Source organism: Phycodurus eques, chromosome 2 (genome assembly GCF_024500275.1).
Source record: "Phycodurus eques isolate BA_2022a chromosome 2, UOR_Pequ_1.1, whole genome shotgun sequence".
In the NCBI taxonomy this organism is placed as follows: Eukaryota; Metazoa; Chordata; class Actinopteri; order Syngnathiformes; family Syngnathidae; genus Phycodurus; species Phycodurus eques.
The window spans coordinates 9,118,902-9,146,518 of NC_084526.1; the positions used below are offsets into that span (position 1 = coordinate 9,118,902).

Consider the following 27,617-nt stretch of genomic DNA (forward strand, 5'->3'; position numbering starts at 1 on the left):
AATTGATTTTCTGTGCGTGGTCAACCTCAGTGGCGATCGCTGAGCCTTGAAGTGCAGTCTGGACGTCTGTAGTGTTGCCTGGCACTCACGCATGGAAGCTCACAACAAGGCCTTGCACACATGCGCGCTCGCTCACACATACACGTACCTGCACCTGCACACACACGGCCCGGCAGGCCCAGGGCAGTGAGGTATTATTACAGAAACGGCCTTTAATGACCCAGTTTAAACTGTCTGCCACTCTCTGTGCCTTTCCTCCAATTTAATAACCCACTTTCTATCTTTCACAATTCTTGTTCCACGAGGAAATCGATGGTCACTGACTTTTTGGGGGGCAGCAAAAAAACATTTTCTACCAACTCAGACTGAACCTTGCTGTTGTTCCATGTATGTGCCACACACAGGATGCCCTTTGTGAAAAGCATCTCCAGCACCATACACCTGAATACATAAGAGTTTAATTAAGCCCAAACTCACATGAGACATAAACTCTGCGTTACCTTGAAGAGAAAATATCCATAACATAAACAGGAATACCTCACTTTGCATAAATATATGCAAGACCGCAGATATGTAAAGATGTTCTCTCCATTACGCTAAATGATATGTGTGAAGGATGTTTTGAATAAAAAATAACAATTAAGATATTCTACATTGCTATAATAACAATTTGAAAGGAAATAAATCGGCAAATGGGATGAATGAAAGTCGAAATTAAAATATCTCCACATTATACAGTGTAGCGTAGCATCCATAAGCCATTCCGTGAAACAGGTTTACTTCAAAGTTCAGACCCCCCCCGAAGGAAATAATCTTAGGTGAAAAAATTTCGTCCAGGTTTAAACTGTCAACTATTATCAACTGAACAGGCAATGATATGGGTAACAATTTAACATCCTTTTTTATGGCGGTTCTCCTCATTACGGACATGGATGAACTGAAGCCTGACTGATTTTTGGGTGAGAGGTTGAACATTAAAAAGCACTGTATCTAAACAATGATGCAATTAAAATGCATTGCGCATAAAGGTTAAATGATAGATGTGCCTAAATAAATGTTCGAAAGCAAACATTACTAAAAGATGAAATACAAATGTAATGTGCATACAAGTTATATACAACTGAATTGTACTGTACTGGAGACAGGCCATCAATGGAGGGGCGACACGAATGTGTTTGTTGAACAATACTGCCAGCAAGTAGCATATTGAATGTATTGCCAGAAGTGTATCTAAAAAAAGCTATAGACAAGCAAAAAAAAAAAAAAAAAAAAAACGCATTGGTGAAGTTAATACTTTCAATGTTAAGTGAGCTGATGTTTCGCAAAATTTTAGGGGAAGTTATGCGTCGAAAATTTAGGGGAAAAAATGTCTCAGGTCTAACCGGCGTAGGACATCATTTGAGACTTCAATGTTGATTTCAATTCGGCAAAAATCAAAAAGATTAACTCTGGCCTGTTTTGGTTTGTTTTTGTAGCTTTTTTGTAACACTGATTCCAAAAGATGGACGTCACACACAAATTGAGTTCAGCAAGGATTAGGACTAAGGTGTAGGTGTTTTGATTGTTTTTCTTCTTTCTGTGGCTTTTCTGCAACACTCATTCCAAAAAGGGCCAGCCTCAACAAGAGGTGTTGAAAGAAGAAATGTTGTAAAGGTTTGATGAAATAAGACTACTAAGACTTTGTGCCCCAGGACAAATTAAGTTTAATTTTGGAGGTTCCACTGTATTTATGTAATATTGAGGAGTTTTGATGCAATTCATTGCTATCAACAAAACAATAGAGAGTTGGCCATTTTGCGCCGAAAGTCAAGCAATAGACTAAAACTAGCCAATACTATAGGACTAAAACAATTGGAGGTCACTGATGGTGTAGTGGTACACTCGCCTGACTTTGGTGCAGGCAGCGTGGGTTCAGTTCCCACTCAGTGACGGTGTGAATGTGAGTGTGAATGGTTGTCCGTGTCTATATGTGCCCTGCGACTGGCTGGCGACCAGTTCAGGGTGTAGTCCGCCTTTCGCCCGAAGCCAGCTGGGATAGCCTTCAGCGTCCCGCGACCCTAACCAGGATAAGCGGTGTTGAAATGGATGGATGGATGGATAAAACAATTGGAATGAACAGCTATAACCACAATAACAATCCCACTGTCATACACACCTTTAGTCCATTTGTGGGTGAGACATTACTTGACACATTAAAGCACAATATTGAGTCATTTGAGTTTAAAACAACATTTACAAAATCATTGTGCATATTGGCTCGTGTTATGTCTCTGTGTCATTCCATAATATTGGAATATTGGACTAGCCTTGAGATCTGTCTCATGGCGTGTTCTCTCATGCACTAGCGTCAATGCTAATATTAGAGTTCAGTGTATTCATTTCAGAGTGTTCAGTGCTTGTACTGTATATCAGTATTTCTCAAAGTGTGGTACGAGCACCACTTGTGGGACAAGGGCTCTCTCTTGAGGTACATAGTGAAAGAATCCCTGAAATAAATACAAATTAAATGTACATTTAAAACATGAAATACAAACAAACATACACTCTTTTGCCAAAAGTATTCCATGTTCAAACTGTGCATAATGTCACAGTGGCTTAAAATAGGAAGTACAGGTCATTTTTTTAGGAATAAAGCTTGTGCCTCATTTTTTTATAAACACTTAGACCTACTATGCTACTATAGTTTATGTTGGCCATTATGGTGGTACTTAGAGAGCTAAGCATTTTTAGTGGCACATTGTAGAAACAGTTTCAGAACCACTGCAGAGCAAAACTGAAATGAGGAAAAACTGAGTTTATCATCTGTGTAGAGAAAGACTTTTTGATATACCGTAATTTCTCATGTATAATGCATACCCATGTATAATACGCATCCCCTAAGTTGACCTCAACATTCTGGAAAAACCTTCAGCCTATGATTTTTCTTCTACCCATATGATCAAAATGAAGTATTTTTTTGGATTTTGTTAGGTTTTTTTCCAAAGAATTAGTTAAACACCTTATTTGAACACACAATACTTTCTTTTTATTTACTTGCTCTTATTTTCAAATTCACAGCCCTACTTTTATTTCGTAAATGAGAAAACACGCAGTTGTGCTCATATGTTTTATTACCCAGGCAGGATTTGTAAGATGTGTACAATTATTTTAAGAAAACATGAAGGACCAGGAAAAACACATTTAATTTTTTTTTAATGGGATTCAAATTAAACTGTCAAGCATTTCAGAAATCATAATCATTAAACAAAACATAACCATAAAGAAATTAATGATGGTTGTTGTTCCGTCATCCGTCATCAGTTGTGTGTGTGTGTGCATTGTATACGAGAAATTGCTTTTTGTATGGATTGGCTCGCATTTGATCATGAAGGTGTACCTAATGTTGCTGCCAGTGAGCATTTGCTCAAAGTTGATGACGTAATATCCTGGAACATATTTTTGTGTATGGTCAAGATTTAAAACAACAGAAACCTCAGTGAAGGGGTGTCAACTAGGTGGAGGGAAACATGGCCATGGTCTCATTTACATAAGGACAAGATAACAAGCCCAGCCATTACCGGAAACAGATTTATCAGGACTAGCTCATGAATAAAAGATCACAGAGATTTATAATGAAGGTTTATTGTGTTAAGTTGGTGTTGATCGTATAAAGATCTGCCAGATATTCAGAGTGCATCTCCCCCATATTTAAGTAGCCCATCCTGCAGAATCAGTGTGTCTAATCTGAGATCTCTATCTGTCTGTTCTCGGATTGCTGCTGCAAAGATTTTCAAACCAACTGTTTTATTATGCTGCAATTATTGCTGAACACAACACACCAAATGTATGTTAAGCAGCAACTACAGTTCCTAGCAGATGGGTTGGAAATGACATGGAGTAATTGTTTCTTTCATTTCATCACGCTCATTTGTCTCGTAAAATGTTGCTAACTTTGCACCAAAAAAACACCTCCTGTCACTGTGATCCAACGCTTCTTATATTGAGCATATTCATGGATTTAACGTGCGTAAAATGTTATTGTCAACATTTCAAGGAATGGACATGAGTAAGGATAAGCATTTGACTACAAGACAATCTTCTTCTTCTTCTTTTCCTTTCGGCTTGTCCCTTTATGGGTCGCCGCAGCGCGTCATCCTTTTCCATGCAAGCCTATCTCCTGCATCCTCCTCTTGAACACCAACACCCCTCATGTCTTCCCTCACGACATCCATCAACCTTCTCTTTGGTCTTCCTCTCGCTCTCTTGCCTGGCAGCTCCATCCCCATCATCCTTCTACCAATATACTCACTATTTCTCCTCTGGATGTGTCCAAACCATCAAAGTCTGCTCCCTCTAGCTTTGTCTGCAAAACATCGAACCTTGGCTGTCCCGCTGATGAGCTCATTTCTAATTTTATCCACCTGGTCACTCTGAGAGCGAACCTCAACATCTTCATTTCCGCCACCTCCAGGTCTGCTTCCTGTCGTCTCGTCAGTGCCACTGGCTCTAATCCGTACATCATGGCTGGCCTCACCACTGTTCTATAAACTTTTCCCTTCATCCTAGTAGAGACCCTCTGTCATATAACACACCTGACACCATCCTCCACCCGTTCCAACCTGCTCGGACCCATTTCTTCACTTCCTGACTACACTCACCATTGCTCTGGACGGTTGACCCCAAGTATTCAAAGTCCTCCACCCTAGCTATCTCTTCTCCCTGGAGCCTCACTCTTCCCCCACCACCCCTCTCATTCATGCCCATATATTCTGTCATCCTTCAGCTTATCTTCATTCCTCTGCTTTCCAGTGCATGCCTCCATCTTTCTAACTGTTCCTCCACCTGCTCCCTGCTTTCACTTCAGATCACAATGTCAAACATGGTCAACTGGGATTCCAGTCTAACCTCATCTGTCAGCCTATCCATCACCACTGCAAACAGGAAGGGGCTCAGGGCTGATCCCTGATGCAGTCCCACCTCCACCTGAAATTCGTCTGTCACACCTACAGCAACCCTCCTAGAAGCCGTCACCTTATCGTGGTGGAGGGGTTTGCGTGTCCCAATGATCCTAGGAGCTAAGTTGTCTGGGGCTTCTTGCCCCTGGTAGGGTCACCAATGGCAAACAGGTCCTAGGTGAGGGCCCAGACACAGCACGGCTAAAAGACCCCTATGATGAAAACAATTAATGGATCTAGGTTTCCCTGGCCCGGACACAGGTCACCGGGGCCACCCTCTGGAGCCAGGCCTGGAGGTGGGACTCGAAGGCGAGCGTCTGGTGGCCGGGCCTGCACCCAGGGGGGCCTTGAATTTCCACCGACACCCTGCAGGTTGACGGCACCGGTGGCGGACGTTGTTAACCCGGGCCACGGACCGATCCGGTATGGAATTCTTTGGATGAAGGCTCATATTTGTTTGCCAAAGTTTTAAGCCGGATGCCCTTCCTGACGCAACCCTCTGCTTTTATCCAGGTTTGGGACCGGCCTACAGTTTGCACTGGCTTGTGCCACCCATAGGGATGTATTTTTAACTACAAGAAAATAATAATTAATTATTCATTTATTTATTTATTTGAATAAATATTTTCATTATATTTAAAATGTTACTTTAATTTTCACAAAGATAATTTCCAAAAATTCCATATTGTCAATACATCAAATGATTTGTTTAGAAACTAAAACTGGAACAGTGCAACAGAAATACAATATACAATATAGTGGTGCTTTGCGCTACAAGAAAAAAACAAATCATCTTTCCCCATTGAAATGAATTGAAATGCCATTAATTCATTCCAGCCTTTACAAAAGCAATAATTTTCGTAATGTTTTTAGTAAGAAAAATTGGACTCTGTAATATTGTACTTTGTAAAAACATTAAACAGTAAAAACAACTGTAATACCTACCATACCTGAAATGAAATCATATAACCTGAAAAACTGTCTAAAATGTCTTTTAATGACACAAAGGCGCAATTTAATCTGTATAAAAAAATAAATAAATAAATGGGAAAAAAAAAACATTCACGTGTATGCTAAATGTGCCAATATAGCACATGGTGGCTCCCTCATCCATTTCAAATTGTACTCGCCTCTGGCTGTACTGCTCGATTTGAGTGACTATAATGAACGTCCTGGGATCCAAAGCATGCACGTAGACAGGAATATCTGCAGGGCTCATGAAGCAAGTTAACAAAGGAGACTTCCAGCTGAGATAAAATAATTATTCCATCCTGACGGTCATTTTCCTTTCTTTGTTTTTAATAGACAAACAATGACGCACAAACAATGATACTCGACAAATGAATCATCCATTACGCTAACAGAGAGAAGACAGAAGCACAGCTGAACATATACAGTATAATATGTATTCAATATTCTGTGAATACCACTGTTAAACGACAAACTCGTGTTCACCTTCAAGCAATTCTTTAACATTTTTTGCTCGAACCAAGGCTCCCGTGGAAATCTTTTTTTTTTTTTTGTGTGTGTTCTGTTCGGCTCTTAGGTGAATCAGAATGGAGGAGCTGTGTCCATTTTATGCCGCAACAGTTTTACTGTGTCACAGTGGAGTTTTTAAGCTGCCGCTGTGATTTTTAGTATTATAATTCATGTTCATTGAGAATCAGAGTCGATCAGTCGAACAGAGCAAAGTTTCTCGAGGGGAGTGAGAAAAGAAGACAAAAGAGAAAGCGCTAGCTAGAACAATGGAACATTAGATATGCGTGTTGTATGGGGCAGTAGTGTTACACCCTGTGAGGGAAGGACAGGACAATCGGAAAATTCTGCGGAAAATTCTAAACCATCTAAAAATAAAACCATTGTGAAACTTCAGAGGTGATAATCAACTATCATTTAAACGGGCAATGTCCTTTGTGTCATTGACAATGCAACATTGACTCCAAGCATGGCCGGCTACACGCTGGCGCGAGAGGGGTCATGGCCTTCTGTAATCAACGCCGTACCCCCTCAAATCCAATCCGCACAATCGCTTATGTTTCCTGAAGTCTTCTCCGCTTTGTGCTGTGTGTCTCCTGTCTGCAGTGAGACTAGATTTGGCCACAAAGTCATTTATTGTTTAAGGAAATATGTGAATATTTATAATTTAGGTGCCTTAAATATTTACTGTATGCATTTGTAGAATGTAATTGTTTCAGCAGTCTAATTTACGTGATTTAGTGAAGCTGCTGTGCTGCCGCTTGCCGATCGTCAAGTTAGAGTCATCTACCGGAGGTGGTGCTATTCTGAGTTTCAAAGTAAGAGCGACAACTGGAAGTGCTCTGTTTGCTGCTCGAATGTTTCTGATTTAACATCGTTTTGATAGACTACAATAGAATGGCTTTAATTGTTACTATACAAAGATGTGCTTTTTAAAGTATACTTATTGATTATATGTTGTGCGTTTGCCTATTTGTACTTTTTTTTTGTTCTTCTTTCTTAGAAAACCACACCCACACAACTAAACATATGCATTAAGAGACAGAAATTGTATTCAAGGAAAAACTGACGCAATGGAGAAAATGTCACACATTTTAATTTCCAAGTATTTTTATGAGTGCCTTACAAATGGTTATTCTATTAAATTTGGGTACCTTAGGCATTTTTTTTTAGTTCCATGTTCATGTATTATTGTTAATCGAGCGGTCCAGTTCATGTGATTTATTCGTGGGTGCTAACACCACAGTGGCTGGAGAAGTGAAGATTGCGATGCAATTGATAGAAGATAGTGTGTGTATAAAAACATTTCTGCTGTGTGTTTTAATGACAAGTCAGTCGACACACAAGTAGACGCATGTAGTTCCCTGTGAACAATAGCCTGTACCTGTGTTTTATTAGTGTTTTACACAATGTAAGTCGTGAAAGATATTGTGTAGCAATCGCCAAGTTAGCGGTGTAATAAATAATGATAATAAATAATAAAATACAAATATGCTGTCACACGATGCCGCCTTAACGTTTCTGCTTGCCCCCTCTAGTATGTATTCGTAGAACCGGCCCTGACTACAAGTACCACGTCTCAAATGTCTGGACCTTTTATGCGAAGTACAGAATGGACTTCCGCATATTCTTAATTGAATATACGAAAGGTTCTGTACTTATACTACCATACTACTGAACGGAGATAAAAAGACATTTCAGAAAAGTGCAAGTTTAGGGTAGAGGTTAGTCACTCATGCCTCCCTGAGTTTGCTATCCTTACAGTTGAGGAAATTCAGACTCCTTGTATAATATCACCATTGTCTGTTCACACAGGAGGGATACAATACGCAAGGGATACAAGTTTTAGTGCTCTTGTGAACCTAGACCGTCAATGTACAAGCAGAAACAAAACATAAACCTGAGGGTTCTTTTGAAGTAGCAACTGGCACAAGAAACATGCATCCCAGGCAGTGTCGTTGACTGCCAACATTAGCGGTTAGCTTGCTTTTTAATATTTTTAATATGTTACTTAAAACATTGCCTGTGTACTGTTAAAAGTTTGATTCTGGAAAGCTAGTTCTACTTCCATTAGTTCCCATGGGAAGTTCAAACAAATTGGAGCTTAAATAGAAGTGCTTATAAAATGTTGTGTTTGACTGTGGAGTCCTGTACATGTACATGGTTTTCCATGAACAGCGACAATATGAATATGATTTTGAAGAACAGACACAAAGTCCCCAATGGATGTATTCAGTGATACAGATCTGCAATTTTTTTGTCATTATTCTGCAATTTCTGTTTTGGCATCAGCCTAAGCCTTCCCCGTTCAGGGCTCCACCTGTGGAATTGCACATAATGGAGGAATCAGTCGACGTCTGTATTTTGCAATCACCGGGGGGAAAAAATGTCCCACGCTGCTAGAGGAAATGGAAGATTTCGCAGTCCACATGAGGTCTTGGCCCTGGTGGCTGGTCTTTAGAGAGAGTCTCATTAGACTTCTCATTACAGACCCGGCGAGCTCCTGTAATGACTGCTTGCATTTACAAATCTTCTCAGACATGAAAGGCGGTGGCAGCAACGGACCCCGGCAATCACGTTGCTGCCAAGTCCTCTGATTGGAGCATTTGAACAATAATTCATGTTTATGGAGTTTTGCATGCTGGGAACAATTAAAAAATATCCCCCCATGTACTGTAAATCACCAAGCAAAGTGACAGCATTCATTCTACCTTGAGATATCTATTTCACATACATTACTGAGTATGGGATGTATTAAATATATTTAAACGTGAGCTGCATCTCTGGTGGAAAGGTGCTGTGAATTAAATTGAAGCGACAATCGTCTGCTATATTCAGTGGGACTCGCGGCACATAGGCATGATTGCTCACTTGGAGTGCAGAGAATGTGATGGCTAGGCTACGTTTAAGAGGGTGCTGACATGCAATTTTATATTTATTACCAGGCCATCACATTATAGTATAAGTCTTAAATGTGTGGGCCAAGCTCATATTGCTGGAAATAGAAATCTTGCACTTAGGGGAAATTGTCTTTCATAGAGTATAAAAGTAGGCTACCACCAATGTATCTCATTTGTATTTTATTGTAAAAGTCAGTCAGGCCCCAGGCTGAAGTACTACAGAAGTAAAGGCCAGGTGTACAACTCAACAACCTCCTCCCTGCCCTACTGGGAAACTCAGGTGTAAAACAAACCCACTGAATTGAAGGAGGTAAATGAGGCCCTTTATGGAGTTGATGTGAACGCCAGTGGTATCATGTGCAGCATGTGTCTGTGCGTGTGTGCTGTTTGCATGTCTGCAAATGAGCACTCTGATTCCTGTGGCCAATGACTGGAGTGCAGCATGGGTATGAATATAAATTTTGCACTCATCGTTGGCTGCACCACCACAAGACTCCCCCACCCCCCACACACACACACACCACACCCGGACAGCGCACCTGATATAAAAGCCAATCACCTTTCAGTGTGTGTCAGCATTCGCTACGAATCTGAATACTTCAAAAGATGGAACCTGTGCTACTTCACTGTGTGCTACTTTTTTGTATTTATTTTTTTTTACTGTGTGAAATTAACATATGATGCAGGTCTGGTGTAATAATCAGATTTTAGTAGTTATTAGGCATTGGAATTATTACAGTATGTGGGGGGAAAAAAATTTATAGTATTGTATTTTGATACACACCAGAAAAACTGCAGAACTCTTTATTACCATTTTTTTTTGTAATTCTAATTTCTTCTGAAACGGGGATTTAATAAATCAAACAAACACTATTAATTTGTAATTCATATTCAAACTTCCATCCATCCATTTTCTGAGCCGCTTCTCCTCACTAGGGTCGCGGGCGTGCTGAAGCCTATCCCAGCTATCATCGGGCAGGAGGCGGGGTACACCCTGAACTGGTTGCCAGCCAATCGCAGGGCACATAGAAACAAACAACCATTCGCACTCACAGTCATGCCGACGGGCAATTTAGAGTCTCCTCAGAACTGTGAGGCTGATGTTCTAACCAGTCAGTCACCGTGCCACCATATTCCAACTTCACAATTTAAATAAAAATCTATCAGACACAGTAACACAGATCAATAGAATTGTTGTAGAGAATTTTTCCTGGTCACCTCACGCATTTGCATGGCTGAGTTCAAAATTCTCCATTAAAAAAATACATCACCGCCCCGCACAGACAGATATGAACTAAAACAACACTATGAAGATTAAAAGAATATTAATAAATACTGGCAGCTATAAATAAGTTGAAAGTAGAATTGTTCACATTGTTTTATTATTAAAGGTCAATATACTAATATTCCCCACAAAAAAAAAAGGTGTACACCGTGTTGTTTAGTAGCAAATATCCAAGATGTAACAACACACAACTATCCTTGCTACTAACTAAACCGTTGAAATAAAAGACTATTCAAAATGTCTGATTGTGCAATGGGTTCTTTTAGGCTCTGAATAATCGCACCAAATTCTCAAGTATCAAACCAATCAGTAATTTCATGGCTCTCGTGTATAATCATCACCCTGCATTCACACAACAGACGGGTTTCTCCTGACATCCCCAACATGAGCAATGCACCACTTTTACAAGTAGGTCCAGAAACCACATAATCCAAAACGTCACATTTCTTTTCCATCAACTCGGTTTATTTTCTACAAGAAATATAAACCGGCATTGTGCTCATTTAATTTGAGTGGCTAATCACTCCCTTTACATAATTTGAAAGACAAGTAATAGCAACCAGAAGTCAGCAATGGCAGGGACCCCATTGCTCACACTGTGCTCTCATTATCTGCCTTGTCTTCAGGTCTTCAATATTAGCCGCCAATAAGCACTCTGCAAGACCATCTGCTTTGCCAGCACCAGTTATTTTAGGATTGGGTGGGAGAGACAGCCACAGAGTGCAGGAAAGGGAGAAAGAACATAAGATGCTATTTGTAGAGATAATAAAAAGACATGAGGCCAAGAAGGGAGAGAATACAAGACTTGGAAATTACTATATAACTGCATGCTGAACTTGGCCATGAAAGTGCTGCTTGAGCCCCATCTGGGAAAAAGCTACCAGTAATTGTTACGTCCAAAGTAAAGCTGTCTAGTCATGAATTTCATCAATGACTGATTTGCAAACATTTATGTTGAGTCTACACTTTTGTAATATGCAAAAGACATTCCATCAAAGGTATTCCCTTGATATCCATTGGGTTGGCACCCATAGGAGTAGGTTAAGAATAGCATATAGCTGCTTGAATGATCTAAACAGTCTGGACAACAGTGTTACGTTAATTAAATACTGATTTCAGGTACAGCAGGTTTAGGTCCAAGCAAATCAATAACTGCTCTCCGGCGCCTACATCATGAAATGTTCTTTCTCAGAGGATTTTACATATTCAAAAATTCCGGGACATAATTCCTAATTAAGGACTCAGGGCTTTGGACAATTTCTGCTTAAATCAAAATTATTTATCTTAGCAAGAAGTTGTGGACAATTTTGTGCTTCAAGGTTGCTTTGGAAAAGCAAAGCAAAGCTAAGCAAATTATTTATATAGCGTATTTCATACACAAGGTAACTCAATGTGCTTTACATGATTAAAAGCATTTAAAAACAAAGAAAAAACAGCTTATAAACATTTTAAACAAAGAGAAAAAAAATTTAATAAAATAAAAATACAATTCATTTAAAGGTGGAAATGCTTTAGAAAGCATTGGAAAAAAATTTTTTTTTTTAACCTGGACTTAAAAACATTTTACACAACACTTGGGGCTGACGTCACTTCTATTGGCAATTTATTCCATTTATGTGGAGCATAACAGCTAAATGCTGCTTGACCATGGTTGCTTTGGACTCCACTATTTGACCTGAGACTTTCGATCTTAGAGCCCTACTGGGTTTATATTCCACTAGCATTTCATTCATGTATTCAGGACCTAAACCATTTAGTGATTTATAAACCAGTAGCAGAACTTTAAAATCTATTCTAAAGCTGACTGGAAGCCAGTGTAAAGACTTTAGAATTGGAGTAATCTGCTCTGACCTCTTTATTTTGGTCAGAACCCGAGCTGCAGCATTCTGAATGAGCTGCAGCTGTTTAATGCTCTTTTTAGGGAGTCCAGTCAGAAGACCATTACAATAGTAGAGTCTACTTGAGATAAAAGCATGGATGAGCTTCTCCTGGTCTGCTTGACACATGCAAGCTTTCACTCTGGATATGTTCTTCAGATGGTAGAAGGCAGGTTTAGTAATTGATTTGTTATGACTGTTGAAAATCTGGTCAGAATCTATCAGAACACCAAGGTTTCGGACTTGGTCTTTGGTTTTTAAAGAGAGTGACTCCAGGTATTTACTAACAGCAATTCTCTTTTCTTTATTGCCAAAAACAATTATCTCAGTTTTGTTGTCGTTTAATTGCAGAAAATTTTGGCTCATCCAGATATTTATCTGTTTCTGAACAGGAGGGGTCCAAGAACTGACCCTTGAGGGACCCCATTGCCATTCGATGAGATTGAGCACTTCCGATGGTTACAAAATAACTCCTTTCCTCCAGGTAGGACCTGAACCATTTAAGGACTGTTCCATTTAGTCCTACCCACGTTTCCAACCTGTTCAGCAGTATATTATGATCTACCGTATCAAAAGCCGCACTGAGGTCCAACAAGACTAGAATTGACACCTTTCCCGAGTCAGTATTCAACCTTATATGATTTAGCACTTTGATAAGAGCAGATTTTGTACTGTGATGAGTTTGGAACCCTGATTGAAATTTGTCAAAAAGTCCATTTAAGTTCAAGAAATTGCTGAGTTCGTTAAAAATAACTTTCTCAACAATCTTGGCTATGAAAGGGAGATTTGAGATGGGTCTATAGCTTGAAAACATGGAAGCGTCCAGCGTTCTATTTTTTTTAGCAGAGGCTTAATGGCAGCTACTTTAGAGCTTTAGGAAAATCGCCTGACTGTTGAGCAGCTGATCATTTCTGCAAATCAGATAGCATAGACTTCGCAATATCTTTGAAAAAGTCAGATGGTATTGAGTCAAGACAGCTCGTTGATGGTTTCAGCTGCTGAACCATTTTTTTCTACAGTTTTTTGGTCAACTGTATCAAATTCTGACATGGTAAGAGAGTTTTTCCTGGGTGGCTTCAGATGTAGTATCATTTTCATCATTTTGCTGATTTGTGCTAATATTTAATCTGATGGATTGTATTTTTTCACTAAACTTTTTCACTAAAATAACAAGCAAATAACAAATAACAAGCAAATTCATTGCATTTATCTGCTATTAGGAGCTCTGGAGCTATCTGATTCGGGGGGGGGGGGGGGGGGGGGGTTGTGAGCTTGTCAACCACAGCAAACAGAGTGTGAGTATTGTTGAAGTTCTTACTGAGTATTTCAGAAAAGTGTTGCTGTCTAGCCCTGACTAACTCTTTGTTAAAATTACAAAGACTGTCTGTAGAGGTCATAGTCAAATTTGAGTTTAGTTTTTCTCCACTTACGTTCTGCTTTCCTACACTTTGATTTAGAGGTCTTTACCATCATTGTGCTCCTCCACGGTGTTCTAGGTCACCTCAAGATTGTCTTAGTTTTAATAGGAGCGACAGCATTCATGACATTTGAGATTTTACAGGTGAAATTATCCAAAGGTTCATCAACTGTCTCAGCATTCACAGTTTGTGGCACATCAATGGTCTCCATAAACTTAATGGCGATACTCTCATTTATGTACCTTTTCTTAATAGACAAAGAGGTTGTCTGTACTTTTGGAAGAATCTGTTATTCAAAGAATACACAAAAATGGTCAGAAATAGCCATACCCTTAATGTCCATTGATAGAATTTCAACATCCTTAGAGATGACTGGGTCTAAGATGTGACCTTGCGTGTGGGTTGGACTCTTAATATGTTGAGAGAGGTCAAATGTGTCTAGTATAGCAGAGAGTTCTTTCGATTTTTTTTCCATGTTATTGTGAACATGAATATTAAAGTCTCCCGTTACGACAAAATAGTCAGTACAAATAACTGACAGCAGTTCTGAAAAGTCCTCCATAAATTTTCTATTTTATCTTGGAAGCCTATAAATTATTAAAACAATATCCTTTGGGTCACCTTTAATTAAAAAACAGAGCTATTCAAAAGAGCTAAAATCACCCCAGTGTAATTTCTTCACACTGAAATAATGACTTAAAAATAACAGCAATACCACCGCCGTTTTTCCCTATTCGACACTTGTTCATTAAAATTTGCTGGTGTCGCCTCATTTAAAACGGTATTACAACTACTTTCTGTTAACCACATTTCATTTAGCAACAAAAAGTCCAGATCATAGGTTGTAATGATGTCATTAATCAACATTGATTTATTACCCAGTGACCTGATATTGCAAAGAGCTCATCTCGCAGAGACAACTGGAGACAATGGTTTGATAGATTCACATTTTATCCTCACTAAGTTTGTAGTTCTACTTTTTTTAGCCATATTTCTTTGACCAACTTTATGTCCCTCGTACTTACAGGGATAAAAAATGCCTGATCTCCATAAGATTCTGACTTATTCTGGAAAAGACCCCGCAGATATCAGTCATATTCGGAGATAAGGTGTTTCATTGGTCGCATCTTAGTGGAGGGTGGTTTCAGGTGAGGGGGGATGGGAGGAAGATCTTGGCGTGGTGTGCGTTGGATTCCAATATTGACAATCGTCTTCAACCTGTCCATCACACCGAGCAGAGAATTTAGGCTAGTAGAGAGTGAGTTTTGCGTTGGGCTTTGCTCCAATGGGCCAGGGAGGGTTGTGGGAGATTCAACGTGCTGGCTCATCTCATTTGTCATTCGCTCCTCCGATTAGCTCTTTTCAGTTCTCAGTGCACAAGCCAAGGTTAAAAAAGTCATGTTTGGTGTGAAAGAACTTAAAAGCCTTGACCCCAACCCCATCAAGCACCTTTGGGATTAACTAGAACAAACTATTGGTGTGCCAAGCCATCTCTCAGGTACACGATCAGTGACCTTTCCCCTCACAAATGTTATTCTTGGTAAATGGACCCATGCAGACACCCTGCAACATTTGATAGCAATTCTTCCGGAAGAGTGGAAACTGCCATAGCTGCAAGCTGGAGACTACATTTTTACATTATTACTTGTATGTGTAATCATCAGCTGTCTAAATACTTTTTTTCTTTAAATAAAAAGGAATTACCTTTAGTCTGATCTCCTCCTCCATTTTGACTGGGGATCCCAGTTCAGCTACCTGTCTGACGCCGTCACTGGCCAAGCCTCCATATTCCCACAGCACATAGTTCCTCGAGTGGGATGCACCGATGATGGCTGACCAGTGATTGGCACGACCTGTCAAGAAGGTCATCTCATTAGCATACACACACAAGGTCTGTCCGTACACAGTAAGGGAATTAAGGGCATTTTGCGGCACAGTTTGGAAAAAGGAGCTTATTATTATAGGTTTTATTATTCTGCAACGCTAGGTGATAAGAGTCACACTTTCAACATATTTAAGAAGTCAAGGCTATTCAATTGACCAATTACATGATGTCAGAGTAAATTACTTGATAGAATATGTCTTCTTTCCCCTGAATTGGTCCACTTTTGGGGATCAAACCAGCGATTTAGCATGGATTCATTAACTCAGCATTAGGGGCTGACAGTTTTTCAGGATTCTCACCGGATCCTTGCGAGTAAATTTCACTTTTAATCACGATTGGGAAGTAGCGGGAGAGAAAGTCACCAGGAACGACAGGAGCGGTAACTATGACAACAAAATCACCGGGAGTGGACAGGAGTACAAACTATGACGAAACTATCCACTCCTCGTGACTTTCACAATATTAATATCTCAATGTCAATAATATCAACCATATAGATTCCCCCCTCTTGTAGCTGCAAGTACTGCTCATTTTTACGCTTGCTCTTAAATGCAACGCTGAGAACAGCCACTCGCAAAGCTCATTTTATGTTCGACGTGAACTGACAGCCGAAGCCAGCCGCTGAAAAAATCCGAGGGAGGGAGCGACGATGAAGACACACACAGTTACACGTACCTTCTTCACAGAGGTTCCCAAGGCTGCTAGTTTCTGCCACACTTAATAAAGGTCACCACTGCATATTTCCTTGTCATTCACATATGGTATTTCTAAATGTTTTCTTTCAAAAATGGCACCTCGAGGTTTTACCATGTCATTACCAGCCTGTTTTTCTTCTTTGGTCCATTTATAGACAAATCTGGTGTATACACAGAAGGCTCAGTCCCATTTTAGGCCAATCAGTCCATATATAATTCTGAGAAATCTGATTTCCAAGTAAATAGTTTGGGTGTGCTAAACCGACATAGTAAAATTACAATTTGTGACATTTTCCGTTCACTGACGTCTCTGTGAAGGTCGTGTGGGTTCAATTCTCACTCAGTGGCGCTTTGAATGTGAGTGTTGTCTGTCTCGATACGTGCCCTGTGATTGACCGGCGCCCAGTCCAGAGTGAAGTCGGACCTTTGCCCAAAGTCAGCGTTGATAGGTTCCAGTTCCCCATGAGCCTCAACAGGATAAGTGGTATAGAAAATAGATGAACGTTTACAGTTGGACTACTACAAATTGTTTCATTTTAAATTTGAGGTCTTTCTATGTACTGCATACTGTATGTCATCATGTCAGTGTAAGGTTTAGTAATTGTTCACGTTTGCCCACTCGCTTAGTGTCGGCTAAGTTAGCCTACTGCAATCCTTCACAGTATGAGACGTATTACAAATGGATGACTTTTTTCCATCTGGAATATATTCCTTAATGAACTCCAGGTTCCTACTGCTGCAAGTTCCCACTGCCCTTTGAGAGCATGCACATCCCCCGGGATTTTAATTCACTTCAGTTGGTCCTTAATCTACAGTATGTGTGAAATGTCCAATGGTACTTTTCAATTAAACCATTACCAAACTGGTACTTCTATAGGTATGGGTTAATGGGAGGCTTTCATGTAGCCTCTGCTCCGAGCACTTTACAGTGGCGCCTCATTCAACCCATTCAAATTTCTGCACACTGATGGAGAAAACTGCCTTACAAGTTGGTAAGTTACTCATTATTCAAACTCACGCACACTGACTCACTCAGAAGCTGTTTAGTGCTTTCAGCAAACCACTTGAAAGATTTGCCTGTAGATTGTTTTGTAAGGGTTAACCCTAATTCTTAGCACTACTTTAGTTGTTGATTAAAGTTTAGATGACTTCATATTTCATCTGGCTTGTCACCAATTTGGATCCTGAGTGCCAACACCATGACCACACACTTGGAAGCCATGATGCCAGGTAATGGTTCTCTAGATGTGCGTGAGTGCTCAAGCTGCTTTAAATAAGGATGTCCTTGACTTAGTTTCAAAGAGCTCAAACCAGCCTTATTATTCATTTCATACCAACAGCATTAAAAAAACATATTTCTGTTCAGTTCTTATAATAGCAACAGTCTGTTTCTGGAGCAGTGAAACCACACTTTGTATTATTATTTTTTTTTTGGGTGAATTTGTTTTAGGAAGGAAATAAAGATTATATTAATTAATAGTTCACCTGCATTTGTTAATCTAAATCATTGTAAATTGCAAATGTGTGCCAGCTGGTCCTAATTAACATAGGTAAACACCCTTCCAGCACATAAAAGTAGAGTAGAGTAAATCAAGATGGCGCCTACCAGTGTGGTCGCCTCGGTTACGCACTCTCTAGTATTGTTTTTGTTTTTGTGTTTTTTTGTTCGTCTTTGGAGACATTACACGACTCACTTACACAAAGGGAGACTTGTGAACCGTAAAGGAGGCTACTCCGGAGTTTCTTTCACCAACTTTCGCAAATCCGCTCAGTTTTTTCCAGAGTTACTCACCGGAGCAGCGACCGCGGTCCTCGGCGCATGGAAACAGAGGCGACGCCACAGAGGGAAGCGAGCCGGCATCCAGGTGAAACTCCGCAAGAGAGGATACAGACTGGCGTTTCCGTCCATCCACCTCGCAAATGTACACTCCCTACCCAACAAAATGGACGAGCTTGATGCATTTTCAAACAACAAAAGATTAACAAAGCGGCAGGCCCAGACCGTGTTTCCCCATCCTGCCTCAAAGTCTGCGCGGACCAGCTCGCTCCAGTCTTCACACAGATATTCAATAGATCTCTAGAACTGTGCGAAGTACCATCCTGATTCAAACGCTCCACCATCATTCCAGTCCCCAAGAAACCTACAATCTTGCGTCTAAATGACCTAAGATTGTAGGGTCTTGACATCTGTGGTCATGAAGTCCTTTGAACGTCTCGTGCTGGACCACCTCAAGAGCGTCACAGGTCCCCTGCTGGACCCCCTGCAGTTTTCCTACCGAGTGAACAGGTCTGCGAATGATGCAGTCAACATGGGACTGCACTTCATCGTAGAACACCTCGACAGTGCAGGGACCTACGCAAAGATCCTGTTCGTGGACTTCAGCTCAGCGTTCAACGCCATCATCCCTGAACTCCTTTCAATCAAGCTTCTCCAGCTCAGCATCTCACCTGCCTTCTGCCAGTGGATTTATAGCTTTCTGATGGGCAAGACACAGCAGGTGAGGCTGGGGGAGGCCACTTCATCCACACGCATCATCAGCACTGGGGCGCCCCAAGGTTGTGTTCTCTTTCCGCTGCTCTTCTCTCTCAACACGAATGACTGCACCTCAGCGCACCCAGCTGTCAAACTCCTGAAGTTTGCAGATGACACCACTGTCATCGGCCTCATCAAGGAAGATGACGAGTCTGCATATCGACAAGAAGTGGAGCGACTGTAGCTGTGGTGCGGCCGACACAACCTGCAGCTGAACACGCTGAAGACTGTAGAGATGATCGTGGACTTCAGGAGGCATCCTTCGCCACAGCTGCCCCTCACGTAGTCCAGCTGCCTTCTGTCAACCGTCGAGACCTTCAAGTTCCTGGGAATTACAGTCTCTCAGGACCTGAATTGGGCGACCAACATCAACTCCGTCCTCAAAAATGCCCAGCAGAGGATGTACTTCCTGTGGCTTCTGAGAAAGCACGGCCTGCCACAGGAGCTGCTGAGGCAGTTCTACACAGTGGTTATCGAATCAGTCCTGTGTTCTTCCATCACAGTCTGGTTTGGTGCTGCTACAAAAAAGGACAAACTCCGACTGCAACGGACAATCAAAACTGCTGAAAGGATTGTCGGTACCCCCCTACCCACCCTTGAGGACTTGCACGCTGCCAGAACTAAGACAAGAGTGTGCAAAATCCTCCCGGACCCTCCACATCTCGGTCCCCGGCTCTTCCAGCTCCTTCCCTCAGGTAGGCGCTACCGATCAATGCAAACTAGAACTAGCAGACATTCCAACAGCTTCTTCCCTCTTGCAATCAACTTCCTAAACACCTAACCTACAATTCCATTACAACATGCTGGCAATTTTTTTACTTGAGTTTGTTGTCACATTTCTGTGGGGCCAATTATACATTACTCGTGGACTTACTGTAGTTGTCTCGCCACGCTGCACTATTTGCATATCTGTTGTTGACCAATACTGGCCACACATGCCAGAGTAGCATGTGCTCCATTTGCACACTAATTGAGGAGTATCTGCAACATTTGCACAATCAACATTGTCACAGATTATCGCACTACTAATTTGAAGTCTCGGCGGCCTTTGCACAATGGTTCATTGCACCAGACTATTGCAATATTAGTCTTTAAAACTGCTCTAAGTGCTAGAGGACTCTGCATCTTTTTGCACAATTGTCAAAAAAAAAAAAAAATGGACGGCATTACCAGATAACTAGCAACCCTTTATTGCTCAGTGACTGTTTTTTGTCAATGTCTTTATGTCTCAAAAGTGTTCTCTGTCAATTGACTGTCTGTTGTTGTACTAGAGCGGTTCCAACTACCGGAGACAAATTCTAATTTAATTTTTTTTTAACATACTTGGCAAATAAAGATGATTCTGATTCTGATTCTGAAAAGACACCAAAATGGAGATGAGAGAAATTAAAATGCCTGAATGAAAAACTACAGCACAGCAGGGGGAAAAAAAGAATTTTTTTAGTGGCTGGAGGGGCTCAGGGGCTTTCCGCTGTACCAATGCACAAGGCTCATGTCAGTTTACTGCCTGATCACAATTTCCCTGTGAGGAACTGTAAAAGAGGTGTACCTAATAAAACGACTAGTTGCAAGATATATGATACATATATATGACATATATGATATGATATATATAAATGTGTTCAATACCAACTAGTCTCTCTATGAGATAGTGAATTAGGGCTCCCTTCGAACTAAGGGTTTATCTTCCTCCACTCTCAACAGAATATTGATCTACTTGGTAGGAATTTTAACAAGACAGAGGCACGGTAATCCTTGAATACATTCACAATTCCTGATAGTGATGCACAAGGTTATGTGTGCGCACACACACACACACACACACACACACACACACACAGCGCCCAAAAATGGCTAGCCCGCAGTTTCAGAGCAGACTCATGATCAAGATGAAATGTATGATAAAATGGAGGCGACATGATAAAGAGCAGATTAGTTTTCACTTACGTGGGTAGTCTTTGGGATGAATCTTCTCTGACCAGTTCCCATAGAAGGTGACTCTGTACTTGGCCGTTCCACAGGCACAGCAGTCAAGCAGGGGTTTATCTGTAGCATCACCATACAGGAATTCTGCACTCAAATCAGGGATTGGGGAAACCATCAAGAAGAGAGCTTGACAGCCACTTAAAAGACTGCGAGGTGTTGAGTATGGCAAGTATTATATAGGAGATTGGTCATGTAAGTACTGTAAATGGGAAGCCAGAGGAAAGGAAAAGCTGGGCATGAGAAAAGGAGCATGGCTGTTATTGTCAGTGTAGTATCCAATGTTACACATCTCCAGGGGATCAAAACCAATTACAGTCATTCATGCCAAAGGCTGAGTGGAACATCATCAAAACCAAGAATGAAGCAGAGTGAATTGTGGAGCCAAAGTGAATCCCCCGCAGGTAGAATGAAGGACCCAGGAACTGGCCAGGAATCCTACCTTTCTCACACATCTTCTTAGTGAGTGAGCCTTCATCCTGGAAATAGATGATCCTCTTCTGCACAATGCTTGCCCTGCACAAGCACAACAAGAGATGAAGACAGTGAGAAGTTTGTCAGAAGCTTCGCTGATATAAATATACACTTGGGGTGTAAAATCATATGGTATACAGTATTTAGGGTGATGTTTGAAATCAAGAGATGTTTATTTGGGAAATATTAAGAATTGTGAACATTATTCGGAGGAACTGTGAGGGAAAAGTTGAGTGAGGTAGATGAACTGATATGTGAGTGTCGGTCTTATTTCTGAATGTTTGTTTTGTATTTCCCCTTATATTTTGACATTGAGTTTGAAGTAGTTCACCTGATCAACTTTGGCGTTTTGAGGATCCACCGTATCCCATTAAATAAAATACTTGCTCATATTTGCTCTGACACACAAACACACTGCAGGACGTATGCAGTGCAACAGTTAATGCTCTCTGAGATGGAAGTCGGGACCTGCAAATTGAGCTGTCAAAGAGACTTGTTCCTCTAACTGGTGGGGTCTTCACATGTAAATCGGTCCCGAACAAACCTTTTCAGAGACCAAACAGATGAGTGCAGAACACAAGGCCCCTGCCATCTAACATTCTAACACAAGCCCTTCAGGCAGTGATGGCTGCCGGGATGTTTCCATGGCGATGAACCCCAAACAATGTGGTGTGTGTGAATGTGAATGGATGGGCTGCACGGTCCAGCTGGGCTGGTCGCATACCAATTATTGTGGAGTATGATACTAAGCTTAGCTGTACACAGTTCACATTCATGCAGAGAATAGATATGCACAGTGCATAAAATTAGATGCACAAAGTAAATTGTATAAAGCTAGATACTGCAATACTCTTGATTTCTAACTTGAGTTGTTGTTTGATTGCTTGAGTTGTTGTTTGATTGCACCCTAATAACTAATATATTGTTGTTTTGTTTGTTTTGTATATTGTATTGTTTGGGAGGTATTCATTTCGAAAGGGGACGCCTCATTATATATTATGTACTGTATAGTATTTTCTGTTAGGCTTTCAGTTTTCTACATCAAGAAGATGAGCAATGCGCTAATGGTGGACCTTGCTAATATTGACTTTGAAGCACTGCCATGAGTTAAATATTCCTCCATTAAGCCAAAAAGATATTGGATTTGATTTCAATAGACTGGGAGCCCTAACTTCCTTCCCTTACAGACATAGGGCTTGCACATAGGTTTTGCATGTTATTATTATTATAATATTATTATTATATTTTTAATTAATGAATGAAAGAATTAATTAATCATTTCCGAGAGGCATCGCCCCCTTTGACACACTATATATGACGCACTCGTCCGCAAACACACCACATAGTTTGCAAGGTTTAATGCAGTGTATAAAAAGTATGTCATACATCACATACGGTATTGCTAATTATTGTCATAATAAAAATGGAATGGAATATTAGTGTCTGATTTGTAATGCTTCTGAGTTACTTTCACCAGCTGCAGAACTATGGCATTGGCATTCTAATGTGTGACACCGATGGCCTTTAACATGACAACGTCAAAACGTGAACTTTTGAATGTTTTCAGATGGTCAAACAATTATTACGGTATGTTTTTTTTTGTATTGCTTTTTTTTTTAATAGCCAAAGGCTAAAATATCTAGTGCTCCTTTATAGGCTACTTCCAGAATTGAGTTTTTGGCCAAACCATCATTTCATTTAGGTTTTGTGCTGTTTAAACAGATGGTAATTCTTGCAGCTGTGTATAATTATTATGTAACATGTAAAGACTTGAGTGACATCATAACCTATGTGCTGCTGCTATAATAATTGGTGAGTAAAATCTAACCAAGGACAGTACAGTTAAACAGCAGAAAGTGATAATTAATAAAATTGCATTACTTTTGTACCACATTACTATAACACCGGTTAAATGACACAGTTTAACTCCATTAGGTGCCCAATGCATTGAGAGCATAATGTAATTATAGTCAGATTTTTATTTTTTATTTCAATAGATTATGCAAGTGTACCTAATATTGTGGTCAATTTGTATGTGACAACAAGCCAAAATAGCTCCATAATGCAAAGAAAAGTGACGCCACCGGCACTCCTCTAATTGTTCACACTTTAATTCAATCTCACCCCAATTTCATATATCTCATTGAGAGTCGCACACACTGCTGCACCCTCACCCACTTTGCTGGGCTGGCCAGACAATCAAGTGGAGTAATGCTTACTTAACATCCAATTTAAATTCTATCTCACTTTGCTGGGTCCACACCGCAGCCGATCCCCATCACCCCTAAAGTGCATTGATTTGAAAGAGTGCATATATGTGTGCATGTGTGTGTGTGAGAGAGAGAGAGCGAGAGAGAGAGAGTGAGAAAGAGAGAGAGAGTTAAAATGTTACTTTTCTTATAAAACCTCTTTCCATTTACAAGCTGAACAGAATGCAAAGAAGACAAATTAAATTCTCATTTCAACCTGGCCCGACTTCAACCAGAGATGAACTGAATTAATGCATTTCTTTTTGCTCCTCCTGACTGAAGAAAAAAAAACACAACAACGTTGAGACCATGCAGTGGAAACAGTGCACAGAAAGCACGTGATAATGAGGCCCCGTTGTCCTATTAGTATTTGAAAGAGGTAGACGTTGACATGTGGTAGAACGTTTACTGATATACAGTCTCGCTAAGACCGCCCATCAGAGTGCAACACACGACCCCGCATGTCTCACACCAGAGGGAGATGGGGAATAAATTGCCTCCCACCTACAAATGGAGAGAATATTGATGGTGGAAACTTCACAAGTGACTGCTGTACGCGCATATGACTTATTATGGTTTTAAGGACCAAGACGAACAGGTTCGGCTGTGACAAAGCAGAGTTTCGCTTTAGGCATTTACAGGTCATATTCAGTTTTATGATGAGGTGATTCCTGATAAACAGCAAGCGAATTATTTGCAATCCAGTTATGTTATGATATATACATGTATTTTGTAGACACCTAAGCAAATATCATAGGCTTTTTTATTGACAGTAAGCAGAACGTCATTTAGGTTATACTTATATATACCTTCGTAAATTACCGTATTTTAATGGTGGCAATCTTATTTTTCAAGTTGTAGCTGCTAACATTATAGTATTTATGATGTGACTGCTGAGAGTCACAGATGTACACAGCTTCCCTAAATATAAATTTTTATGGTTAATAATTGCATAATCATTTTTCACTGGCTTCAGACTCATTGAACTGTCAAATATGTACCGGAGTTCATTCTGGGTGGTTCTCAGTCCACAACCTTTCAAAATAATTGGAGCTTTTCTACAATGAAATCCAACTTGAGATGAGGAGGATGATTGCATTCCCGCATCAATTCAGATGTCATGCTCATGCTGCTCAGACCATAGTATCTGGGAGTTGCTATGACGTACTGGGATGGGTTAATCGTCAACAGTGCAGCTAGCGTGGGATTGATTCCCACCCAATGTCTTATTTACAATGCAATCGACAAGTCCAGCCTGTCATCCATCTTTGGCAGTAAGAATAAGTTCGTTGGTAAAGGATCCAACCCCTGAACACATTTATGCCTAGATCCGACTACAGGATTTTAGCTCCGATATTGGCCCGATTAGTCATCGTGGGTGATTTGCCAGATTTGGCTAGGCATATTTTGCAAATAGCCCTACAACGCCAAAATGAAATGTCTTGTATGCTTGATTTTTTTGGGATATCTTCCGTGTAGTGTGACATATCAACGACAATTCTCCTCGACCACGACCAATAGGATTGCGTAATGTGACTTCCGTGCTTGCCCTTGTAAACATACTTGGTCGCTGTGGTCAACATTGATTCACGCGCACGAACCAATGTTTACCAAAGCTTTAGAGTATGATTCGACACAACGCCTATTTCTTTACATACAAACGTTAGTGCTAGCACTAGCTTGCTAGACGACATAACGTTATGTTGCCTGCTTGTTGTGAGTCGTATTGTATTACAAGTACTGTACATGAACATACCTCAAGCTCTTCTTGAATGGACAGCCCACTCCCAAGCACCGGTGAGGACACAACGCTTTTCCTCTTTTGTTCTTTTTCCCCCCCAACACAATACAATACATTGGCACGATCCATTGTTGTTATCATTGCCATGGTAATGGGTGTAGCCGGTGACACATTTTCTGGTTCCGCCTCTCCGACAGAGTTTGATTGGACATTTTCTCAATTATCAATTGGTGTATATCAATATCCTAGCAACAAAATAAAGCCCAGTGATTGTAAAAGACGGGATACAGTGCTATCGGAATAAATGTCGTGTAGTGTTCCCACTTGTTTGCCCAACATACAGCAAGATTTTATGGCAGTAGTGAATAGTCTGACATAGTGTAATCGTGAAAGACCAAATTTGTCTTGTATTCTGATCCAGGCATAAGGGGTACATGAAAATTTAATGGCACCAACCAACAATATAGTCATTCATTAATTTCTTGCTTCTGTATTCAAGCACATATTTCTAAGGTATCTGCTGTTTACTTGTGAGCCATTAAAATTTCATCAGTAATCTTTTGTTCTTCATATATTTAGCAACGTCGCTGATGGTGTAGTGGTACATTCGCCTGACTACGTTGCAGGGACCGTGGGTTCAGTTCCCAATCAGTGACGGTGTGAGTGTGAGTACGACTGGTTGTCTGAATGTGCCCTGCGACTGACTGACGACCAGTTCTGGGTGTAGTCAGCCTTTCGTACGAAGTCAGCTACGATAGGCTCCAGCACCCCGCGACCCTGAACAGGATAAGCGGTGTTGGGGATGGATGGATATTTAGCAACAGAAATGGACTGATTGCAAACAGTGCAGTTTTGACAACTGACTGAGTACAGGATAGATCTTTGAGACAATTCAACACATCATGCCAAAAGCCGACATAAACCAAGACCATGACTGAGACAATGAGATAGAACAAGAGACCAAGTTGAGACCCAGAAGTTTGGGTCTGGTATAATTCCCAAATCTTGAGATTCCAAGTCAAGACAGAATAATAAAATTGAGTCTACTAAAAGTAGTGTCGAGACCAAAACCAATCTGGATTACTACAACACTGCATACGTCATTAACTTCTTCTTTTCCTTTCAGATTGTCCCTTTAGGGGTCGCCACAGCACGGCATCCTTTTCCATGTAAGCCTATCTCCTGCATCCTCCTCTCGAACACCAACTGCCCTTATGGCTTCCCTCACGACATCCATCAACCTTCTCTTTGGTCTTCCTCTAGCTCTCTTGTCTGGCAGCTCCATCCTCATCACCAATATACTCAGTCTCTCTCCTCTGGACGTATTCAAACCATCGAAGTCTGCTCTCTCTAACTTTGTCTCCAAAACATCGAATTTTGGCTGTCACTCTGATGAGGTTATTTCTAATTTTATCCAACCTGGTCACTCCGAGAGCGAACCTCAACATCTTCATTTCCACCCCCTCCAGCTCTGCTTCCTGTCGTCTCTCCCAGTGCCACTGTTTTATAAACTTTGCCATTCATCCTAGTAGAGACTCTTCTGTCACATAACACACCTAACACCTTCCTCCACCTGTTCCAACCTTCTTGGACCCGTTTCTTCACTTCGTGATCACACTCACCATTGCTCTGGAGTGTTGACCCCAACTCCAGAGCCATGCATCATTAACAGCTGTCTCAAATGTTCCAAACACGCTACGGTTAGTCAGGTGAGTTAGTATTTGCTATGTGAGTTAGTATTTGCTATGTGTTCACTATGAAAAAGATTTCAGGATTCTTTGTTGGCTGTTGGTGACAGCTACACAATTTGAACAACAGTATTCTGCTGCTAAGTCAGTGTTAAATGAACATTGTTAATTTATATTGACAGATCTCCACTCAAACTACTCCACTCTTTCTCGCATGATATTTATACACTAGATGTGATCTAACATTAAAAAGAATATTTTCGCAGCATGCATGAATGATAAAATCTTACCAAACTTACTGAGCATCTGCATTCTGTAACCAATCTCCTATGTCTAACTAATTAACCAATGGAGTCCACAGTTTTACAAAACCCTGCTGCAAATAATGCATTGTATCACCAGATAGGACATTGACACATGGTAGCATTACTGGATGCTAAATAGTTTAAAATGTTATTGCTCAGGACTTAGGACAAGAA

At 40.6% G+C, this 27,617-nt stretch overlaps 1 protein-coding gene across 2 annotated transcripts in view; it reads right to left on the reverse strand.

Annotated features, from left to right (window-relative positions):
* spon1a (spondin 1a) overlaps window positions 1-27,617 on the reverse strand; it is a 79,616-nt gene that overhangs the window by 38,992 nt on the left and 13,007 nt on the right. For both annotated transcript variants that reach the window (XM_061701315.1, XM_061701307.1), the window contains exons 4-6: window positions 21,429-21,502; window positions 20,951-21,073; window positions 15,595-15,743 (exon numbers count right to left, since the gene is read on the reverse strand). In XM_061701315.1, coding sequence (XP_061557299.1) covers window positions 15,595-15,743; window positions 20,951-21,073; window positions 21,429-21,502 — 346 coding nt within the window. The remainder of the gene's footprint in view (window positions 1-15,594; window positions 15,744-20,950; window positions 21,074-21,428; window positions 21,503-27,617) is intronic.